Source organism: Tetranychus urticae, chromosome 2 (assembly GCF_039701765.1).
Source record: "Tetranychus urticae isolate SD_2017Ah chromosome 2, NJAU_TeUrti_SD_1.0, whole genome shotgun sequence".
NCBI classification, from domain to species: domain Eukaryota; kingdom Metazoa; phylum Arthropoda; class Arachnida; order Trombidiformes; family Tetranychidae; genus Tetranychus; species Tetranychus urticae.
Genome location: NC_142959.1, coordinates 7,955,565 through 7,972,077, shown reverse-complemented (window position 1 = coordinate 7,972,077; position 16,513 = coordinate 7,955,565). Strand labels below are relative to the sequence as shown.

General features: G+C 32.4%; 2 protein-coding genes and 2 long non-coding RNA genes across 4 annotated transcripts; 2 read left to right on the top strand and 2 right to left on the bottom strand.

The window, feature by feature from the left end:
• Positions 1–3,943: 3,943 nt before the first annotated feature.
• LOC107367836 (opsin, ultraviolet-sensitive-like) lies at positions 3,944–6,831 on the bottom strand. Its single transcript, XM_015935584.3, has 3 exons — positions 6,127–6,831; positions 5,747–5,877; positions 3,944–5,332 (listed from the first exon to the last, which is right to left on the bottom strand). Exons 1-3 carry the CDS (start codon positions 6,444–6,446, stop codon positions 4,581–4,583), a joined length of 1,203 nt encoding a protein of 400 aa, XP_015791070.1. The 5' UTR covers positions 6,447–6,831; the 3' UTR covers positions 3,944–4,580.
• A 1,266-nt stretch (positions 6,832–8,097) lies between these two features.
• Positions 8,098–8,664, top strand: LOC107367838 (uncharacterized). Its single transcript, XR_001570001.3, has 2 exons — positions 8,098–8,200; positions 8,299–8,664. It is a non-coding gene; the product is annotated as an uncharacterized LOC107367838 (long non-coding RNA).
• A 242-nt stretch (positions 8,665–8,906) lies between these two features.
• LOC107367839 (uncharacterized) lies at positions 8,907–10,531 on the bottom strand. Its single transcript, XR_016198333.1, has 3 exons — positions 10,249–10,531; positions 10,112–10,164; positions 8,907–10,075 (listed from the first exon to the last, which is right to left on the bottom strand). It is a non-coding gene; the product is annotated as an uncharacterized LOC107367839 (long non-coding RNA).
• Positions 10,532–10,649: 118 nt separating this feature from the next.
• LOC107367840 (uncharacterized) lies at positions 10,650–16,230 on the top strand. The gene is made up of 5 exons (XM_015935587.3): positions 10,650–11,075; positions 12,848–13,265; positions 13,351–15,647; positions 15,764–15,867; positions 16,005–16,230. The coding sequence occupies exons 1-5, from the start codon at positions 10,868–10,870 to the stop codon at positions 16,131–16,133; spliced, it is 3,156 nt and encodes a 1,051-aa protein (XP_015791073.1). The 5' UTR covers positions 10,650–10,867; the 3' UTR covers positions 16,134–16,230.
• The last annotated feature ends 283 nt before the right edge of the window (positions 16,231–16,513 follow it).

Genomic DNA, 16,513 nt, shown 5'->3' with positions numbered 1-16,513 from the left:
TGAACATATTTGTTTTTGAAGGCTTTGATTATGCCATTATCCATTGGTTGAAGATGTGAAGTAGTTTGTGGAGGTAACCAATAAAATTGAATATTAGGAAACTTATTCTCATCAACCTTATGTCCTGCAAAATTGTCAATGATGAGAGCTATTTTTTCATCTTTCTCTATTAATTCCTTGTGCCATTCAGATAGATAATGATCGAAGAGTTTAAGTGTCATCCAAGCTGAACTATTTGACTTATAAATTATTTGTAGATTTTGAAACTCGGAATAGTTAGCTTTCAATGCTCTTGGATTTTTAGATTTTCCAATTATCATAGGAATAAGTTTATCACCTCGATGATTGCATCCGATTAAAATTGAAACTCTTTCCTTTGATATCTTTGAACCAAAATGAGCAGACTTTGAAACAAAATATGTTTTGTTTGGCAGTTGGCGATAGAAAATTGCTGTTTCATCTAAATTGTATCTGAATTGTGGTGGATATTTGAGTATTATTGTTGGTATAATTTCATCTTTAAATTTGGTCACAATCTCCATGTTAGTGCTTGCTGATTCACCACTGAGTCTTCCATGTTTGATATTACATCGTTTTTTAAAGCAATCCAACCATCCATTTGAACCTACAAGTTCTTTGTTTTCATTTGCCGCCAATCTTTTAGCCTTTAGTTTTAACATCAAACTTGTTACTGGAAAACCAAATTCATTCATTTGTTTAATATATTGAACCATTTTTTGATCAAAAGAATCAACTGATTCAACAATTCTGAGAAACAAAAAAAAATTAAAGTGAGTATTGGTAAAATAATCAATGGTAGTAAATGACAACTTACCTCTTCATTTTACCTTTACAACCATTGACAGTTTTGATGATTTTCTCTGAGTTATTCAATATACGGAATACTGTTGCTCTGCTCACTTTGAATTCACTCATCAATTGGTCAACATGTTTATTTTTAGATTTCACTTGAATAAGTTTTAATTTCTCATGGTAGTTGAGATTACGACGAGGCATTTTGAAAAAACGTTAACTTAACTTTGAATGAAGTCTCTCAATGGTTACTATGTTGCTTGGCAACGTCTCATTTTAAGAGAGTCTCATTTTGACAGGTTTGACTGTACTTCAGTGTTTTAATAATGGATAAATCCAACCAAAACTAAGAAAAATTTTTGGCATCTTTTGACTTATTCCCAAAAAATATTAACAAAATCGAGGATAAGTCAATTGACGAAGAACCTGATAATTGTTTTGTGGTTTTAATGAGATTGTCACTTTTAATACCCGTAATCAATGATGATTCAATTGAAGAGGATGATGACGAAGATGAAAAGGAAATGGACGAAAAAAATGATGAGAAAATATTTGAAAACGAGGCTGCAAATGATGCTGGGATGGAGATGGAACAGGGTGAAGCAGGAGATGATAAATAATGAAAAAATATGGATAAGTCCAGATTGTATAAAAAACAAGTTATCCATTTTTTACGAGATCGGAACACTGGACTAATTGTTAGCAAAGAGCAAGAAAAAGAAATATATTCTCACTTTATGACTGGCTCTGGTCACAATTATTCTTGTTTCCTTTGTCAGGAGAAATGTAAATTTATTAATAAGAAAAAAATCTACAACGTAGAAAATCATTTACAATCCTTTTTCTTTTATGTTGATTGTCCCTTCCCTGATTGTTCAAAACATTTTACTACAATTAACGATTTCGAGAAACATTGTAAAAATCATCGTCAAATTTTTTAAAAAACTTCGATATAAAAATATTCATTCTTTAACTTCAAAAAATGCAGACTTATCCATGTTTAATTACAAACAATTTCAAATAAGTTTCATTTGATTATTGGGAGGCTTGAGTACCCAATGATTACCCGAGCCTACCAATAATTGATTGAAACATAATTGAAACAAGATTAAACTATGAATTTTTTCATTTATTAAACAATAATGAAGTAAAATCGATTTTTTGTCATTTTTCTCATGGATGTGTCTTATCAATTATCATGATCTTTTTTAAAATGCTTTATAAAATTGGTGACAACACCAAAAGACGAATTACAATTAGTTATTGGACAATTGATTTTAAAAAAATTGTGTGACAAATGGTTTTCAACAGAATAGATTTTCTGCTTATTTTTAAAACACAATTTGAGTGCAAAATACAACTATAATTTCGGCCATATCCTGTCATATATTTTTTATAAATGGCCTTTTCTTCATTTTTTGAGATGCTTTGTCCGGTTGTTAAATCTTTAATGAAATAACTAATTTTATCTTTATAATTTCTGGACTTATCCTGGTCACTTTGGTTCATCATTTTGGTCATAATTTTCATCTCCTTTTCCCTCATATTTTCCCAGTAGACATGGGTACTAAAAGTGATCAAAATTTGATAAAAACTCATTGTCATTAAAAACCATTGAAATTTGCAACCTAAAACTCAGTTCAATTAAAAGTTGAATATTTATTCTAGAGTCAGAAAAACTAGATTTTCAATACAGAAAAATTTAGGTTTTCAATACCAAAAATCTGGACTTATCCTTAGATTTTTTGACTGAAATGAATTTTTTTCTGAAATTTGAATTGAATTGAATAAATTTAATGATAGTAAAAAATAACACTAATATGAATAATTATAAATAGATAATAGAAATAATTCAAGTGATAGTTTCAAGGTCTGAAGATTGAATTATGCAATATATTTTTTGATGATCTACGATTTTATTCGTGGCATATTAGACCCATAAGGCTCCTCAGCGCTTTCTTTTAGACTCGATTTGATTATGAGTGATAACATGACAAGATTTCGGGTTGTGTTTATTGTGGTATGCATTCCAAGAGCTTATGCAGTAATCTATAAATATTGACTTTGCTTGCAAGCTTAGTCATCTCATACAATGAAATAACATCATGAATATCTTCAGATCAAGAGCATCTTCAATCATCTTTCATGCAATCAAAATTTGTGATTGATATTTGATCAATTTTAAAGGTATTATTTTTTAACACAAATACAAAGTTGCATCTTGGCGGCTGCTTAATGACGATTCATTCATCTATGGTGTATTGGTAATGGTAAATTATAAACGATAAATGATAAACCTAAATCAAAAAATACAATTTGATTTATAACAGTTAGTTGCGAGTTTTTTTTGAGTTTTGTTGACTAGAAAGTTCAGCTTTGGAAAAATATGAGACGATTTAAGATATTGTTGTCACTTAGATGACAATAGTTTACAATTGATCTGCGAATAAATCGATCAGCAAAGGCTGTTACACTTTAAAAATGATGAATTTCTGTTGTTAATTGTGATTAATTTATATGCATTTATTTCTAATTAATACGAGGAAATTGCATTGAAACGACACTTTAACATTGATTAATGAATCTGTAAGGATGAATTTGATCCATTATTGAAAGTTGTTTTAACACAAAATTTGATTCACATGCAAAAATTGATCTGAAAAAAATTAGTTTAATTAAATTTTAACTGATAATTGGGTTGAAAGCCTATGAATAACAATTTGTTGAAATGACGAATGTAAACTTTTTCAAGCAATTCATTTGTTCAAACAGTTTATCATCAACATTAAATGTTACTAACGTAAGCGAATGTTCAAGTCACCCAGCTAAAGATCTGAGACATTTAAGGTTTACCTTTTTGGTACAAATCGAATCAAGTTTTTCTTGTTATCATTAATATTATTTTAAAATATCATCATTATTAATGATAATAATCCATCCACCATCAACCAGTATCATCTTAATGTCCAAATGTTGATAAAAGATCATTTTCATCGAACACGAAATTTCAACGATTTCTCCAATGAAAATTACTCTTATGTGACAAAAATTAGTTAAACTAAATCAATTTTTACATCGATTAGTGCTTACATCCAGTTTCAAGCCTCTAATGACAGGACAAAGTAGTGAGTTAAGATTTAATTGAGTTTATTAATAACTTAAAATGTTTGGTTAAACAGATTAGCTGATAATCCATACAAGATCTAATTGAGAAACAATTATTGCTATTTCAGTTCATTTCAATGAGATTAGGATGGATTAAAACAAATTGCTCAATGAAGATCAAAATAAAATATTGAATCAATTGTACATAAATATCAGCATCTTGAACTAATGAACCATTGAAGGCCAAATGGCTGATCGCTAAATGCGCTTATCATAACTCTCGAGCGAATCCAGCTTTAATTTATTATGAGAAAGTCAAATTTTTTTATAATAATTTTCCATGTACTAACAGTTGAAACTCTTCAATCAATCACTGAAATTAAAAAAAATCTAAATTGGTCTAAATTAACAGCCAACTAGTTCAGTTATTTCAGGTGTAAATAGTAAATAAAGGTTTACTGATGAGATGATTGAATGTCAATACTAGGATTATTGCTAAAACACTGAAATTATCAATAAATAAATCATGAATATACTCATGTTTTCACAGTTTGCGAGCAGTAAAAGAGTGTGAATGAGATAAATGATGAGAAACGAAAGAGTAAACCATAATTCAGCAAAACAGTTCAGTTATGATACATTATACTGGTGACATTATCTGATTAGTATTTAGTGTCGACTGTAGCAGTATCATCGGCTGGTGCCTTGTTTGCTGCACCTTTACCTTGTGATTTAGAACCGAACATGGCTTCAATTTCTTTCTTGAATTTTGGGTGAGACAAGGAGTAAACAAATGGATCCACTGTGGCAGCTATTTTAGCGGTTAAGGCTGGGATCATGGACCAACCTGGATTGAGAAGAGCACCATTTCCAGTTGCACCAGTTAAAGCAATGGCTGCATAAGGTGTCCAAGAGACGAGCCACAGAGAGATGAGGACAGCTGCTGTTTTGGCAATTTTAATTTCTTCCTTTTGACTGTTTTTGCCCTTGTCCTTTCCTGATGTCCCACCGGTGGTATCTTCAATCTTTCTTAAAGACTTCTCTGAGGCACCAACAGCTTTATAAATACCATAGTAGGAGCAAACAATAATGGTTACTGGGACACACCAAGCAGCGGCAAAGTAACAAAAGACAAAAGCACGAACGGACGTTTCCTCAGCCAAATAGTCAACCGTACAACTGGTCAAGAATCCTTCATAGGTGTAACGATTAAAAATTTGGAGCAATGGTAAAGTCGCAAAGAAGGCTGAATAGGCCCAGATAAAGAGTACAGCCAATGTTGATGTAACTGTTGTTAGTCGACGTGGATTCAAAGGATTTGAGATGACATTGTATCTATCTATAGAAGCAATCGCAACCGAGAAAATGGCTCCACAACCAGTTAATCCACCAAGAAAACCATAAACATCGCAACCTAAAATGATTAAAAATGAATCAAATGAATGTTGGTTGAGTTAAAAATACTAACTATTATAGTTAGAAGTCTTTAACAAAGCATGAAAATTGTAACAAGTGTAAGCCTCTTTGCTCCTAACAATGTCCAAATGATGTTAAAACCCATTTCATCATGTCTAATACACTTTTAGAGCTCCTTTTCAACACTAATTCTGGTAATTATCCTCCTTCTTAAACTAATAATCTTATGATTTATTTTACAACTTAAGACTTCTGTTAAAAAATCACAGATTTGGGAGTTAATGGTTTATTTTTAATAGCATTAAGTATGTAACCTTGTCAGAATGATTGATTTCATTTCACAGGCTCAACTTATATCAATGAATCTATTTGAATAGGGAAGAAAGACATTGAAACAATTAACAGGACTTACCTAATGAACCAAGAGCAGGTCCACATTTAACTGAATTATAAATAAAAACAGGAGTTTTAAAGATCATAAAGAAGTCAGCAATTGCCAAATTAAACAATAATAAATTGGATGGACTTCGGAGTTTTTTGTTTCTGTGTATAAAAGAGAATAGATTAGCTTAAATCAATGATAATATTCATCATTTTGGTATAAAAAAAGGGACTAAATCGCAAAAAAATTAGGCCTAGACTCGTAAAACAAATGTATACAAAGCAAAATTTGTGGTTACGTTCAAAAGGCTTCATCTAATTTTAAATGGTAAGCATTGAGCAAAGAATAGAGTGTAAAAGTTAATCATAATTAGTTGCTGGATATGTATTTGAAATTAACACTGTAATTACTTAAGATAAAGGACAATAACCAATCCGTTGCCTCCACAGCCAAAAACAAATATTAAAAAGTAAAGTATGGCAAGAAGTAGATTGGTACAGGAAGAAGGTGGCTCAAACTGTGACCAGTGATCGGGGATATACTCTAATAGGTCAGTAGTTAGTAAATCACTCCAAATGGCTCCTTTATCATGGTCACAATAATAGATCGATTTAGTGGACGGAGCAAGTCGATCATTGGCTAAGCGTGATGCAGACGCTGTTAAAGTGGATGAACTTGCAGCAAGACCACTGATTGAAGAGGACATCATTTTACTTTCTCGGGTTCCCATCGTTGAGCAATTAATTATAATCTAAGCCAATCGGACGAAATTTGTTGGAATCAAGAAACAAAAATCAAGATTCGATGGCAATTTAAAGGTGATTAATGGTGAAAATTACAAAGACACAAAACAAAATGAAGATGTGATCAAGAAAATGGGAAAAGATTGAAAATATAAACAGGAGTGAAACAATTTGGCTGATTGTTGGATCCCAATGTATTATCCTTGATCTTGATCATCAATCCAAACACCACCTTAACTATCAAAAGTTGAAATGATCAAGTAAATAGTTGTTGTATGCTGATAAATCTGTCAGACAAACTCACACATTACCTTTAACTTATTTTTTTGTACTTTCATTAGGATTGATTGTTAGCAAATAGTGAACTGTTAAATCTGTTTTTCGTTTTTTTTCTTGTTCTTGCCCCAAAAATGAAACCTTTACAGTGTGATTTGTTGATTAATTGAAACACACAATACAGATAAACACTGATTAATCTGCTGGAAAAACTGGGAACCACCAAGAAACCATAACAATAATAAACAAGATTTAACTCGGTATATCAACTAAAACTGAAGCCTGAGTAAAACTTTGTTTCTTCATCTTTCTTAATCCAACAACTCTAAATCAATTCAATTCCTAACCATTTTCAATATGATTTACATTTACATTTATCTTCAAACAAAATCAATCCTTTCTCACTGGTTAAAAGCATTAACTTTAACCCTAATTTCGGGTCTCTCTATCCGATTAGCCATTCTATTAGGTTAACCAACTGTAATCATATTTAAAGTTGTCCTCATTTTTTGTCCACTAATCAATTGTTTCAATTTATTTTTCTTATTAATTTCAAGGACTCCATGAAAAGCAAGGTCTTCATTCTTTCATTTTTCATCATTTAATCTGTTGACGATCCAATATCAATTAAAGAAGTATTGTTTCAATATTGATATTGCAAGAGATTGATAAACTACATTGACCATGGTTATAATCACTTCAATCACGTTATTTCGCTTTTGTTGATATTAGTATTTCACTTTGCACCTAAATGGTGTTTATTACTCTGAGATTTTACTTTTGTTTCCAAATTATTGAATGGTTTCGATCATTTGTAAGCTTGTATCCAGAAAGCACCGAAAAAATAACATAAAATGTTTTATTTGATCCAACAGTGGATAGACACATGATACTCTTTATGATAACTCAAATTTTTCTCTATTAGAGCTTTTACACTTGATTTTGATCAGAAGTGGCTAATTTTTATCAAATTTCAGTTCAATTTCTCTAGGAAAAAACTAACTTCAATCTCCTTTCGGTAAACATTAATCAGAAAACTCATGAAATCATGATCTAAATGTACTAAGGAAAATTGAAGATCGTGAAATAGCTATGCCCGACGAATAGTGTGAATTAGACAGTGTAGCTATTCTCAGAGCGCGACAACTTGAGATTTTGGCTTAAAAGATCAATTTACAGCATACACTTGAAATTAATTTTTTAAATTTTGATTTAGGCGAAAATAAAACATTATTATTTTCAATTTGATTTTTACAAACCATGAATATCAGTAAAATTGATTAGTTTTTTCAATTATGTGAGCATAAACAGACAGTTCGTTATTAATATATGATCCCTGATCAAATGACTTTCAATTGTAGCAAATATATAAACAAATCTCAAGTCTAATTTGCCTGGTGTCAACTAATTTTTAATTTTTCAATTGTGTCAATCAGACAATTTTGTGGCCAAAGTAGTTTCTTAAGTGAGTATATTTTGATCTGGATTTTGTTTCTCTTTAAAGCTCCTGTGTTGTTGTTTTATGCAATGTTTTGCTAATGATTGTTTTTTATATTCAAACAGTTATCAATAATGGCTGGTGGCAGTGAACATGTCGATGAATCTCAATTTACTGGAATGTCAAAATATTTCAATTCCTATACTAATACTGGACGTCGAAATTGTTCCATTCTTACTCTTAGTGTCACAGCTGGTTTGATACTTTATTTCACTAAATTTAGGAAATCAGGAAAGCAAGAAGCCAAGAAATAATTGGTTCATATGGATCACAATTTTGATTAGTTTTGTGTTTTAGCTTTTATCAAAGCTTATTTAAAAGCGCAATCGGATATTATTTATTGGTACAAACAATGGAAGTTCTGTCTATGCGAAAAAAAGTTACTGTTAATATTAATAGAGTTATGTAATAAACTTGTTTCTATTACACTATGTGCTTTTGAGTTTTCATTTGCTATAAACTCTATTGAGTCCTCACGTTCTTCATTTCTTCGTGAACTTATCAAAACTGGGTGATGAAACAAGAAAAACTTTTTATCATGGTAATATGTAATACTCAATCTAATAATAGATTGTTTGGGCTCAATATACCAAAAGGCGAAAAGTAAATATGTTGTAGCAATTGAACTGAATTTCTTGTGGTGAACACTATGCATTAATAGATCGTCGCCCTGTTTAATTTAATGGTTTAATGATTTAATTTCAGGTTGTATTCGAAATAGAAAATGATTGTCAGAATACAACAGATGAATAAAGATAAAACAATGGCTCGGTGTTGGCTGATGGCTAATCAAAACTACGAAATTCATTATCCTCAAAGTCGATTCGCTTTTTTGTCTTTGACTCATCCGCCTTTGCTGTTTTTTTTTCTATCTTGACTCATGATCATTGGTAACAGCTTATTAATTAACCAGATTATTGAATAATTGTTGAATTTACGAGAAAAATTGTTGAATAAGATTCATAAAAATAAGCATTGAAGCAGTCTTTGGTTCAGCTTTTCTTCTTAATACCAAACCACACATTTTTGACGGACTGAAACATTGATATAAAAATTCACTGATGTAAGAAAGTTAATTTTCTGTATAATCAACTGGTTTACCTTGAGCAAAATTTGAGGAATTTTTTGATCTGTTACGAGCAAAGTCTTCAAAATAATTAGAGTAGTTTATAGTTGTTTTCCTGAATTTAGATGCATTCAACGAACTATCAATTATGAAAAACAATTAATAGATGGCTAATTCTGAACACTCTAAGTATCGTTCTGAAGTTTTGAATTATGTTTACTGAAAACATGACTGAAATTTAGTAACATTCAAAATCGATGAGAGGTAGATTAAGATGTAGAACGAGAAAGACCGAGAAAATAAATTTTCTCTGGTTTTGTTCCAGTTTCAATGGCGGTCCTGAGGTTATCATATATTTCAATCGATTTCTCGCTTTATTCAATTCAGATTCCTCTTCATCGGATCAATCTTCACTTGTTTCAACCGATGCTCTAGATGTTGGTCCCTAGCTCGCTGCTTAGATCTAATATTTGAGACCACCTTAGTTTCAGGTTCAGTAGGCTTGTAACATTTGTAATCTTTGTTCGGTGCAGGAACTGCTGGACAATTGAATAGCGTCGGTTCAAAAATCGGTGCTTTTTTGATTGAATAATTTTGTTAGATTGATGAGGTGATGATACTGATGTTGAGAAGATTGATTGGCTTTTCGTCGTCAAGAACTCTTTCCTGTTGTGTTGCTAAAAGTTCAAAGTATCGAGAACTCATTTGATAGGAAGACACATTGTATTATCGTAATAGTTTGATTTTACATGTTCAGGTGAGTGTCTCAAAGTGATCTAAAGATTGGAAATTTGACGTTTGATGGATATTACTTCACCCTGATCGCATGATTCCATATCTTTCAAGATACATTGGATCTTCAATCCTAGAAAAGTAGCAACATAAGAATAAATTAATAAATATGATAGAATACAAAAAGAATTAAAATGATAACAGAATATTGGCTTACCTGTGAGGTCCCGGTGGATGAGGAGGCATCTCTGTCGTAAGATTGTGATGGGAAGATCGGTATTGGCGCTGATAGAGTTGTATGATTAGTCGAATCGAATGGTTGATGAAATCATGGCTGAAATTAAGTAAAATTCAAAATCGATGAGTTGAAGCTTCTTTCAATTCTCAATTTCCAGCAATTCCAAGCAAAAAAGTTTGCCGTCAAAAGACTTCATCTCTAAAGAGCCAAAACTCGCCAAAAAGACCAACAAAGAAAGCACTTTTATATTGGTGTGTTTTCATATGAGTAAGCTTACATTTTCACTAGAGGTAACAAGAAAGAGAAGTAAATCTCTTTAAAACTCTGTTGCTTTCTTTTTCTCCCTCTTCTCGCTCCTTTCCTTCCCTTTCTTTCTCTCTGTCTAAACTATATAATATCAAGCTGTTGTGAAGCTCAAGTGAAAAGAGCCTTATTTTTGTGCCTTAATTTTATTTAATTTAATTACTTTCCTTTATGTTGACTGATTGTACTTTACATGCTTTTTAGTCATACTATAACCTCTGTCACTTACAATAAAATCAATTGTTTACTTGTTTACCTGATTCATGAATTTGTATAAAGTTAACTCAATTATTCAATGAAAAAGTTTATTTTAGAGAAAAATTTTCAAACTGGAATGACTGTTCATCCACTTTCTACCAATCCAACGACAGCCACTTCAACTTTGATACAAACATTTCAACCACAATTGTCCTCATCGTCTTCACCACAATCTCTATCACCTTCAACTCTATTTACAATTAATGGATATAACACCAATGGTCCATCCAAGTCCCATCAACAGGGTAAGTTGTCATTTCACCTTTACCTACATTTTCATTTAGTGAATATTCTTTGCTCTTGTTTTAACATTATTTGTGGCTCTGGTTTTACCTTGTTTATTCAATTAATCCTTGTCGTTCATCATTAAGATAAAAGATGTTCCATCCTCAATGTGTTAACCCGGTTTACATCTGCCTTTAACTTGTGGATCAAGAGAAACTTTTCTCTCACATTTTCTCTTTTTTCTTCTTTTTCTTTGATTCTGACTTCTCTAGTTATCGATTTGTCTCCGTTTTACTTGTTTTTGCTTTTTATATCCTTCACATTTCTTTACATTAATTTAGAGTCAAGGCCATTTTTTGTATTACTTTAAGAAAGCTGGAATAGTTGAACAGTGGAGAGTCAGGCCATGTATTTAGGCCGATCTAAGTCTTGGACAGGATTGATTAAACATGGCTGTTGCACATTTTGATATTTTAATTCTATCGTACCTTTAGTGATCTTATTTGTTTCACTAACTTTATCTCAATTTGAGTTGTTTTGAACAAGTATAGGTATAAGTATAAACGTTCATTTCTCACTCAAATAGATTATACCTAAATCATTGGTTTTTATCCATTTGGAGGTCGTCAGTGAGCTGTGAGTCTCAATTGTTTCTATCCTGTCCTTGAAGTCTTGGCTATTCAAGTTACACCGTAATATGTTTATTTGTAATCTTGCTGTTTATGATGGAGACCAGATATCGAGTTAGAGAGAAAGAGAGAGAGAGAGAGAGAGAGAGAGAGAGAGAGAAAAAAAGCATAGAGAGAAGATAGAAAGAAAGAACCCAAAAGAGAGTATAAAATGGATGTTAAAATCTGTTGGCTTAACCGGAAAAATTTTTGCATTGACTGTTAGTCTAACCTCTGCGAATGAAATCTCTTCCCTCTTTTGTCCCCTCTTTAGCTTTTTCTTCTTTCTTCTCTGTCTGCTTTCTTTCTCTGGTCCTATTCTCACCTGAAGATAGAAGTCAACAAGAGAAAGAGAAAAACCTAAAATATTAGCGAAGGAGAGGAAAGATAAGATGTTATATCAAGAATATAATACATTGAGACTTTATCCTGGGAACTTGTCTGGTTAAATTGGTAGGAAGGGAGAGAAGAAAAACATAGAACGGAAGAATGGAGAAGTGAAAGAGAGGGATGAGGGACAGAGAAATGACTTTGGTCTTTTAAACCGTCAGCTGAGTTATGCGAATGAGAAATATAAGGTTAGAACTACAAGACGAAGAAGAGACTTGACACAAGTCATTTACTTAACAGTATTGAGAGAAAGATAGAGTAACAAAGAGGAAATGAAACGAAGTAAGGAAAACAAACCGACCTTTCTTTTCCTTCTATCTCTCACCCTCTTATTTAGTTCATGCTTATGTATATGTTCAGAGGATAACCTTAATTGAACTAAACTGAGATAATCTAGATTCGACTCGGTGCAATCTTATGCACAATTTTGTGGCAAATTATCGATCTTCTATCATAATTCAATTTAGCTTCTGCCTTTCAATGTATTTTATCCGTTCCATACCTTCTATAATCTCCACTCTCCATTTTATCCTTTATTTGTTTATCCAAATAAAATTTGTTGATCTCAATTGTTATTTTCACTTTTGTTTTTAATTGTTTACAGTATTGATAATCAAAGTCTGAAATAATATACAAAGCAAACCAATCAAACTATTTTTGTTATCCTTTTAAAGCTTAAGTAATGATTAATCGAAACCTTTTGTTTTTCTCTCCTTATTCATGCTTCCCTTTAGGAGTTAATTCAAATCAATTAATTCACTCTCCAGCTAATAATCCCATCAATTCCATTGGCAACCACAATGATTCCGGTTTCCAACAGTATCGAACATCAGTTTCCGCCAATGCATCTTCTAGTCTTGAAGAAAGCCTTCTCAAAAGTGCACAGTCACATAATACCCAGTCTTCTGGACCCTCCACTGAAAACCCAGGATCATCATCATCATCAGCCCCCGCCAATCTCACTAATCACATTCTTCCATATAGTGAGAGGTTAAGATCAGCAGCAGTAGCTGCTGGATACACTTATAATCCGTTCATCGGTTCACCGTCTCATGCAAATCCATCAGCATCTATGCCACCATCACAATCCTCTCAATCTTCCCATCACAATCTCACGACACATATGCCTCCTCATCCACCGGCACCTTACAGGTAACCCATTATTCTGTTATGATTTTAATTCTTTTATATATTCAATCATATTTATTAATTAATTTCCATGTTGTTACTCTTTTAGGATTGAAGATCCAATGTATCTTGAAAGATATGGAATCATGCGATCAGGATCAAGTAATATCCATCAAACGTCAAATGTCCAATCTTTAAATCACTCTGAGTTATCACCGGGACATGTAACATCAAACTCCAATGTGCCTTCCTATCAAATGAGTTCTCGATACTCTGAACTTTTAGCAACACACCAGGAAAGAGTTCTTAACGACGAAAAGCAACGATTACTTGGTCATGGAACAAACTCTAACCATGTCTCCACCCATTCTCATCAACATCCTTCCAACCATCCTTCCAATCATCCTCCAGTCTCTTCTTCCGGTCCACCTAGCTATAAAATGAATACATCAGTACTATCTAATTGCGAACTTGGAATTCGGAATCGTGAATATTTAACCAATGGTAATTTATTGGTTGGAATGTCTGCAAGAGAAATGAATAGCATGTCAAATTCAAATAAGAAACAGCTTAATGGATCTGTTACAATAAGTAATCCCGGTACAAAACCTCTTAACTTAACTTCAAATAGTACCGTGATTAGCAATAAAGACAGAACCAATGCCATCTTAATCGATATTAAAAAGGATCAAACTGCTCATATGATTTCTAACCAATTTGGTCATCAATTAATCCAGTCTTCTACTACATTCACAACAAACCCAGTGACAACCATTTCAACAGCACCAGTAAACAACCATCTTTGGAGGCCACAAATAAATGAACGAGATGATTCAAGAGTGGGCAATAGAATCAATCCAGATTTTGTTAAAAGAAATAATGCATTCGAGAATCCGATAGATTATAGTTATACTAAAAAACAACGTTTCAGTGACCTGCCGAGTGATTTTTCTCTTAAGTCTTCTATTGAAATTTCATCTCAACCATTCGTTCCGTGCAACCCATCACCTTTTCTCATCAACACACCGGATCATGTTTCACAAATGATTTTATCAAGACCTCAACAAACTCAGCAAACTCAACCATCTCAACCCCTCCAATCACATCAACCACACCAACCACCTCAATCCACTCAGTCTTCTCAATCGACTCAAAAACCATCAGTATCTTCACCTCATCAATCTAACTTAAACATTCAATCAAAAAAATCAACGATTTGTGAGTTGACACCATCAAATCGACCAGCAATTCCAGTTTATCCTACACCGCACAAAGATTACAACGGTTACAAGCCTACTGAACCTGAAACTAAGGTGGTCTCAAAATTAGATTTATTAGAAATGAAATTGAAAGCAAGGAGAAAGGAGCGTGCCGAGAGGCCAACATCTAGAGCATCGGTTGAAACTAGTGACGATGAACTAACATGCAGTGAAGATGAATCCGATGAGGAAGAATCCGAATTGAATAAAGCGAGAAATCGATTGAAATATATGATAACCTCAGGACCGCCATTGAAATTGGATGCAAAACCAGAGAAAATTGATTTTCTCAGTCGACTTGGATTGGTAACACATTCAACCAAGCGCAATTTACTCTTTAACAAGCATGTTTCTAGTAGACGATTCCATTCAAATCTTGATGCTAAACCATTCGATTTGACTAATGTGCCACAACCTGAACTTTACGACTCTGAAAACATATTTTTACAACCAACTGATATTCTACCGAGTAGTTTAAATAAAGCTGAAGTAAAGTTTGATGATAAGTGCGGCTACATGAACATTTTGGGCCTTAAACATGAATTGAATGCTGAAAAAATGAAGGAACGTGAACTACTTTGGGAAGGTGTTCTCGAGGAAAGAGACAGACGAAGATCAATTAATCTAAGTTATGGTAAAATCACCAATAATCTCTCCAAAGAAACTTTAGACAAGTGGCTAAACTATCTTTCGTCTCAACCCCGAATATATCCTGAACGATTTAACAAAAATGGAGTTATCAATGGCAGCGCCAATAATAGTACATCTTCATCTTCATCCTTCTCTTTACCATCTTCCCTCGAGAACTGCACTCCTTTAGCTGTTAACAATTCATGGCACAATCAAAGGCGTACTTTGAATGTGACTGACCGTAAACAATCAAAGTCTAATAATGCTAAACAAGGATTATTGAAATCTTTGGATAATAAAGAGTTTGCTCAAAAAAATTCAAAACAAAAAGCTGAAGCAGTTGAAAGGATGAAAGATGATTCGCAATCAATCAAATGTGTTAATATGAAATCTGAATCGTATTCGGATCCTGGTCATAAAGATAAATCGACAAAAAATTCTGAATCTAATCACTCTACTGGCTTCAAATGGCCGGGTATTGAAGCTATCTTGGAAGCATATGAAAAATATACAATTGGTACGCATCGATGTGACTAATTAATTTTCCTTAAATTGATTCATTCCTTAATTTGCCTCTTCTTATCGACACCTAATTTCGTTTATCTTATATTTTCTCTCTTTTTTATCTTACAGAAACACAATTAGAGAAAGAGTTCCTATCGGAGAGAATTTCAGAGCTGAAGTCAGCAATAAAAGAAAAAAATGCCCACGTCGAAAAATTAACAAAAACGATCACTGTAAGTCGATCAGACGTTTTATATCTAAACTTCAGCTAATTAGCATACTTAAGGTTTTCTTATGCTCTTGGCTGCACATGAATTTATCACGTTTGCGTGTTACTAATTTTTTATTTTTATTTTAATTTTTCTTTTAGAGTCTCACAAATGTTCAACGTGAACTGGACGAAGAACGTGAAGAATATGAAAATAAGATAAATCTAATAAAAAGGAATCTCAATCAAATAGCTCACTCATTGGAAGTCTTCAAAATTCCTAACCAATAATTTAAATGCATACAAAATTTTCATTATTTACTGTAAATAATCATTCATCGAAACAGAGATCATTTTAGATTGTGTAATAAAATGTGTCCAAAATGAATCAATACTGTCCACAACGATCAACATCACCAATAACCGGTCTTCTTCAATAACACTAGAGCAAGAATTTCATTTTGTTTCATGTTAAATGTAGAGCTTTTAGAATCTGAGCCACCGTGTTAATGAATTTATTATATTTTTAACATGTTATTCGGGTTCATTTCATGGAGGTTTTTTAATTTAATGGGTTCATTTATTGCTGACTTACTGTCCCTTGTGATTTGTATAGCAATTTGATTTTGAAATTTTTCTCTCAACCAATCAATATTCAATAATATTATTAA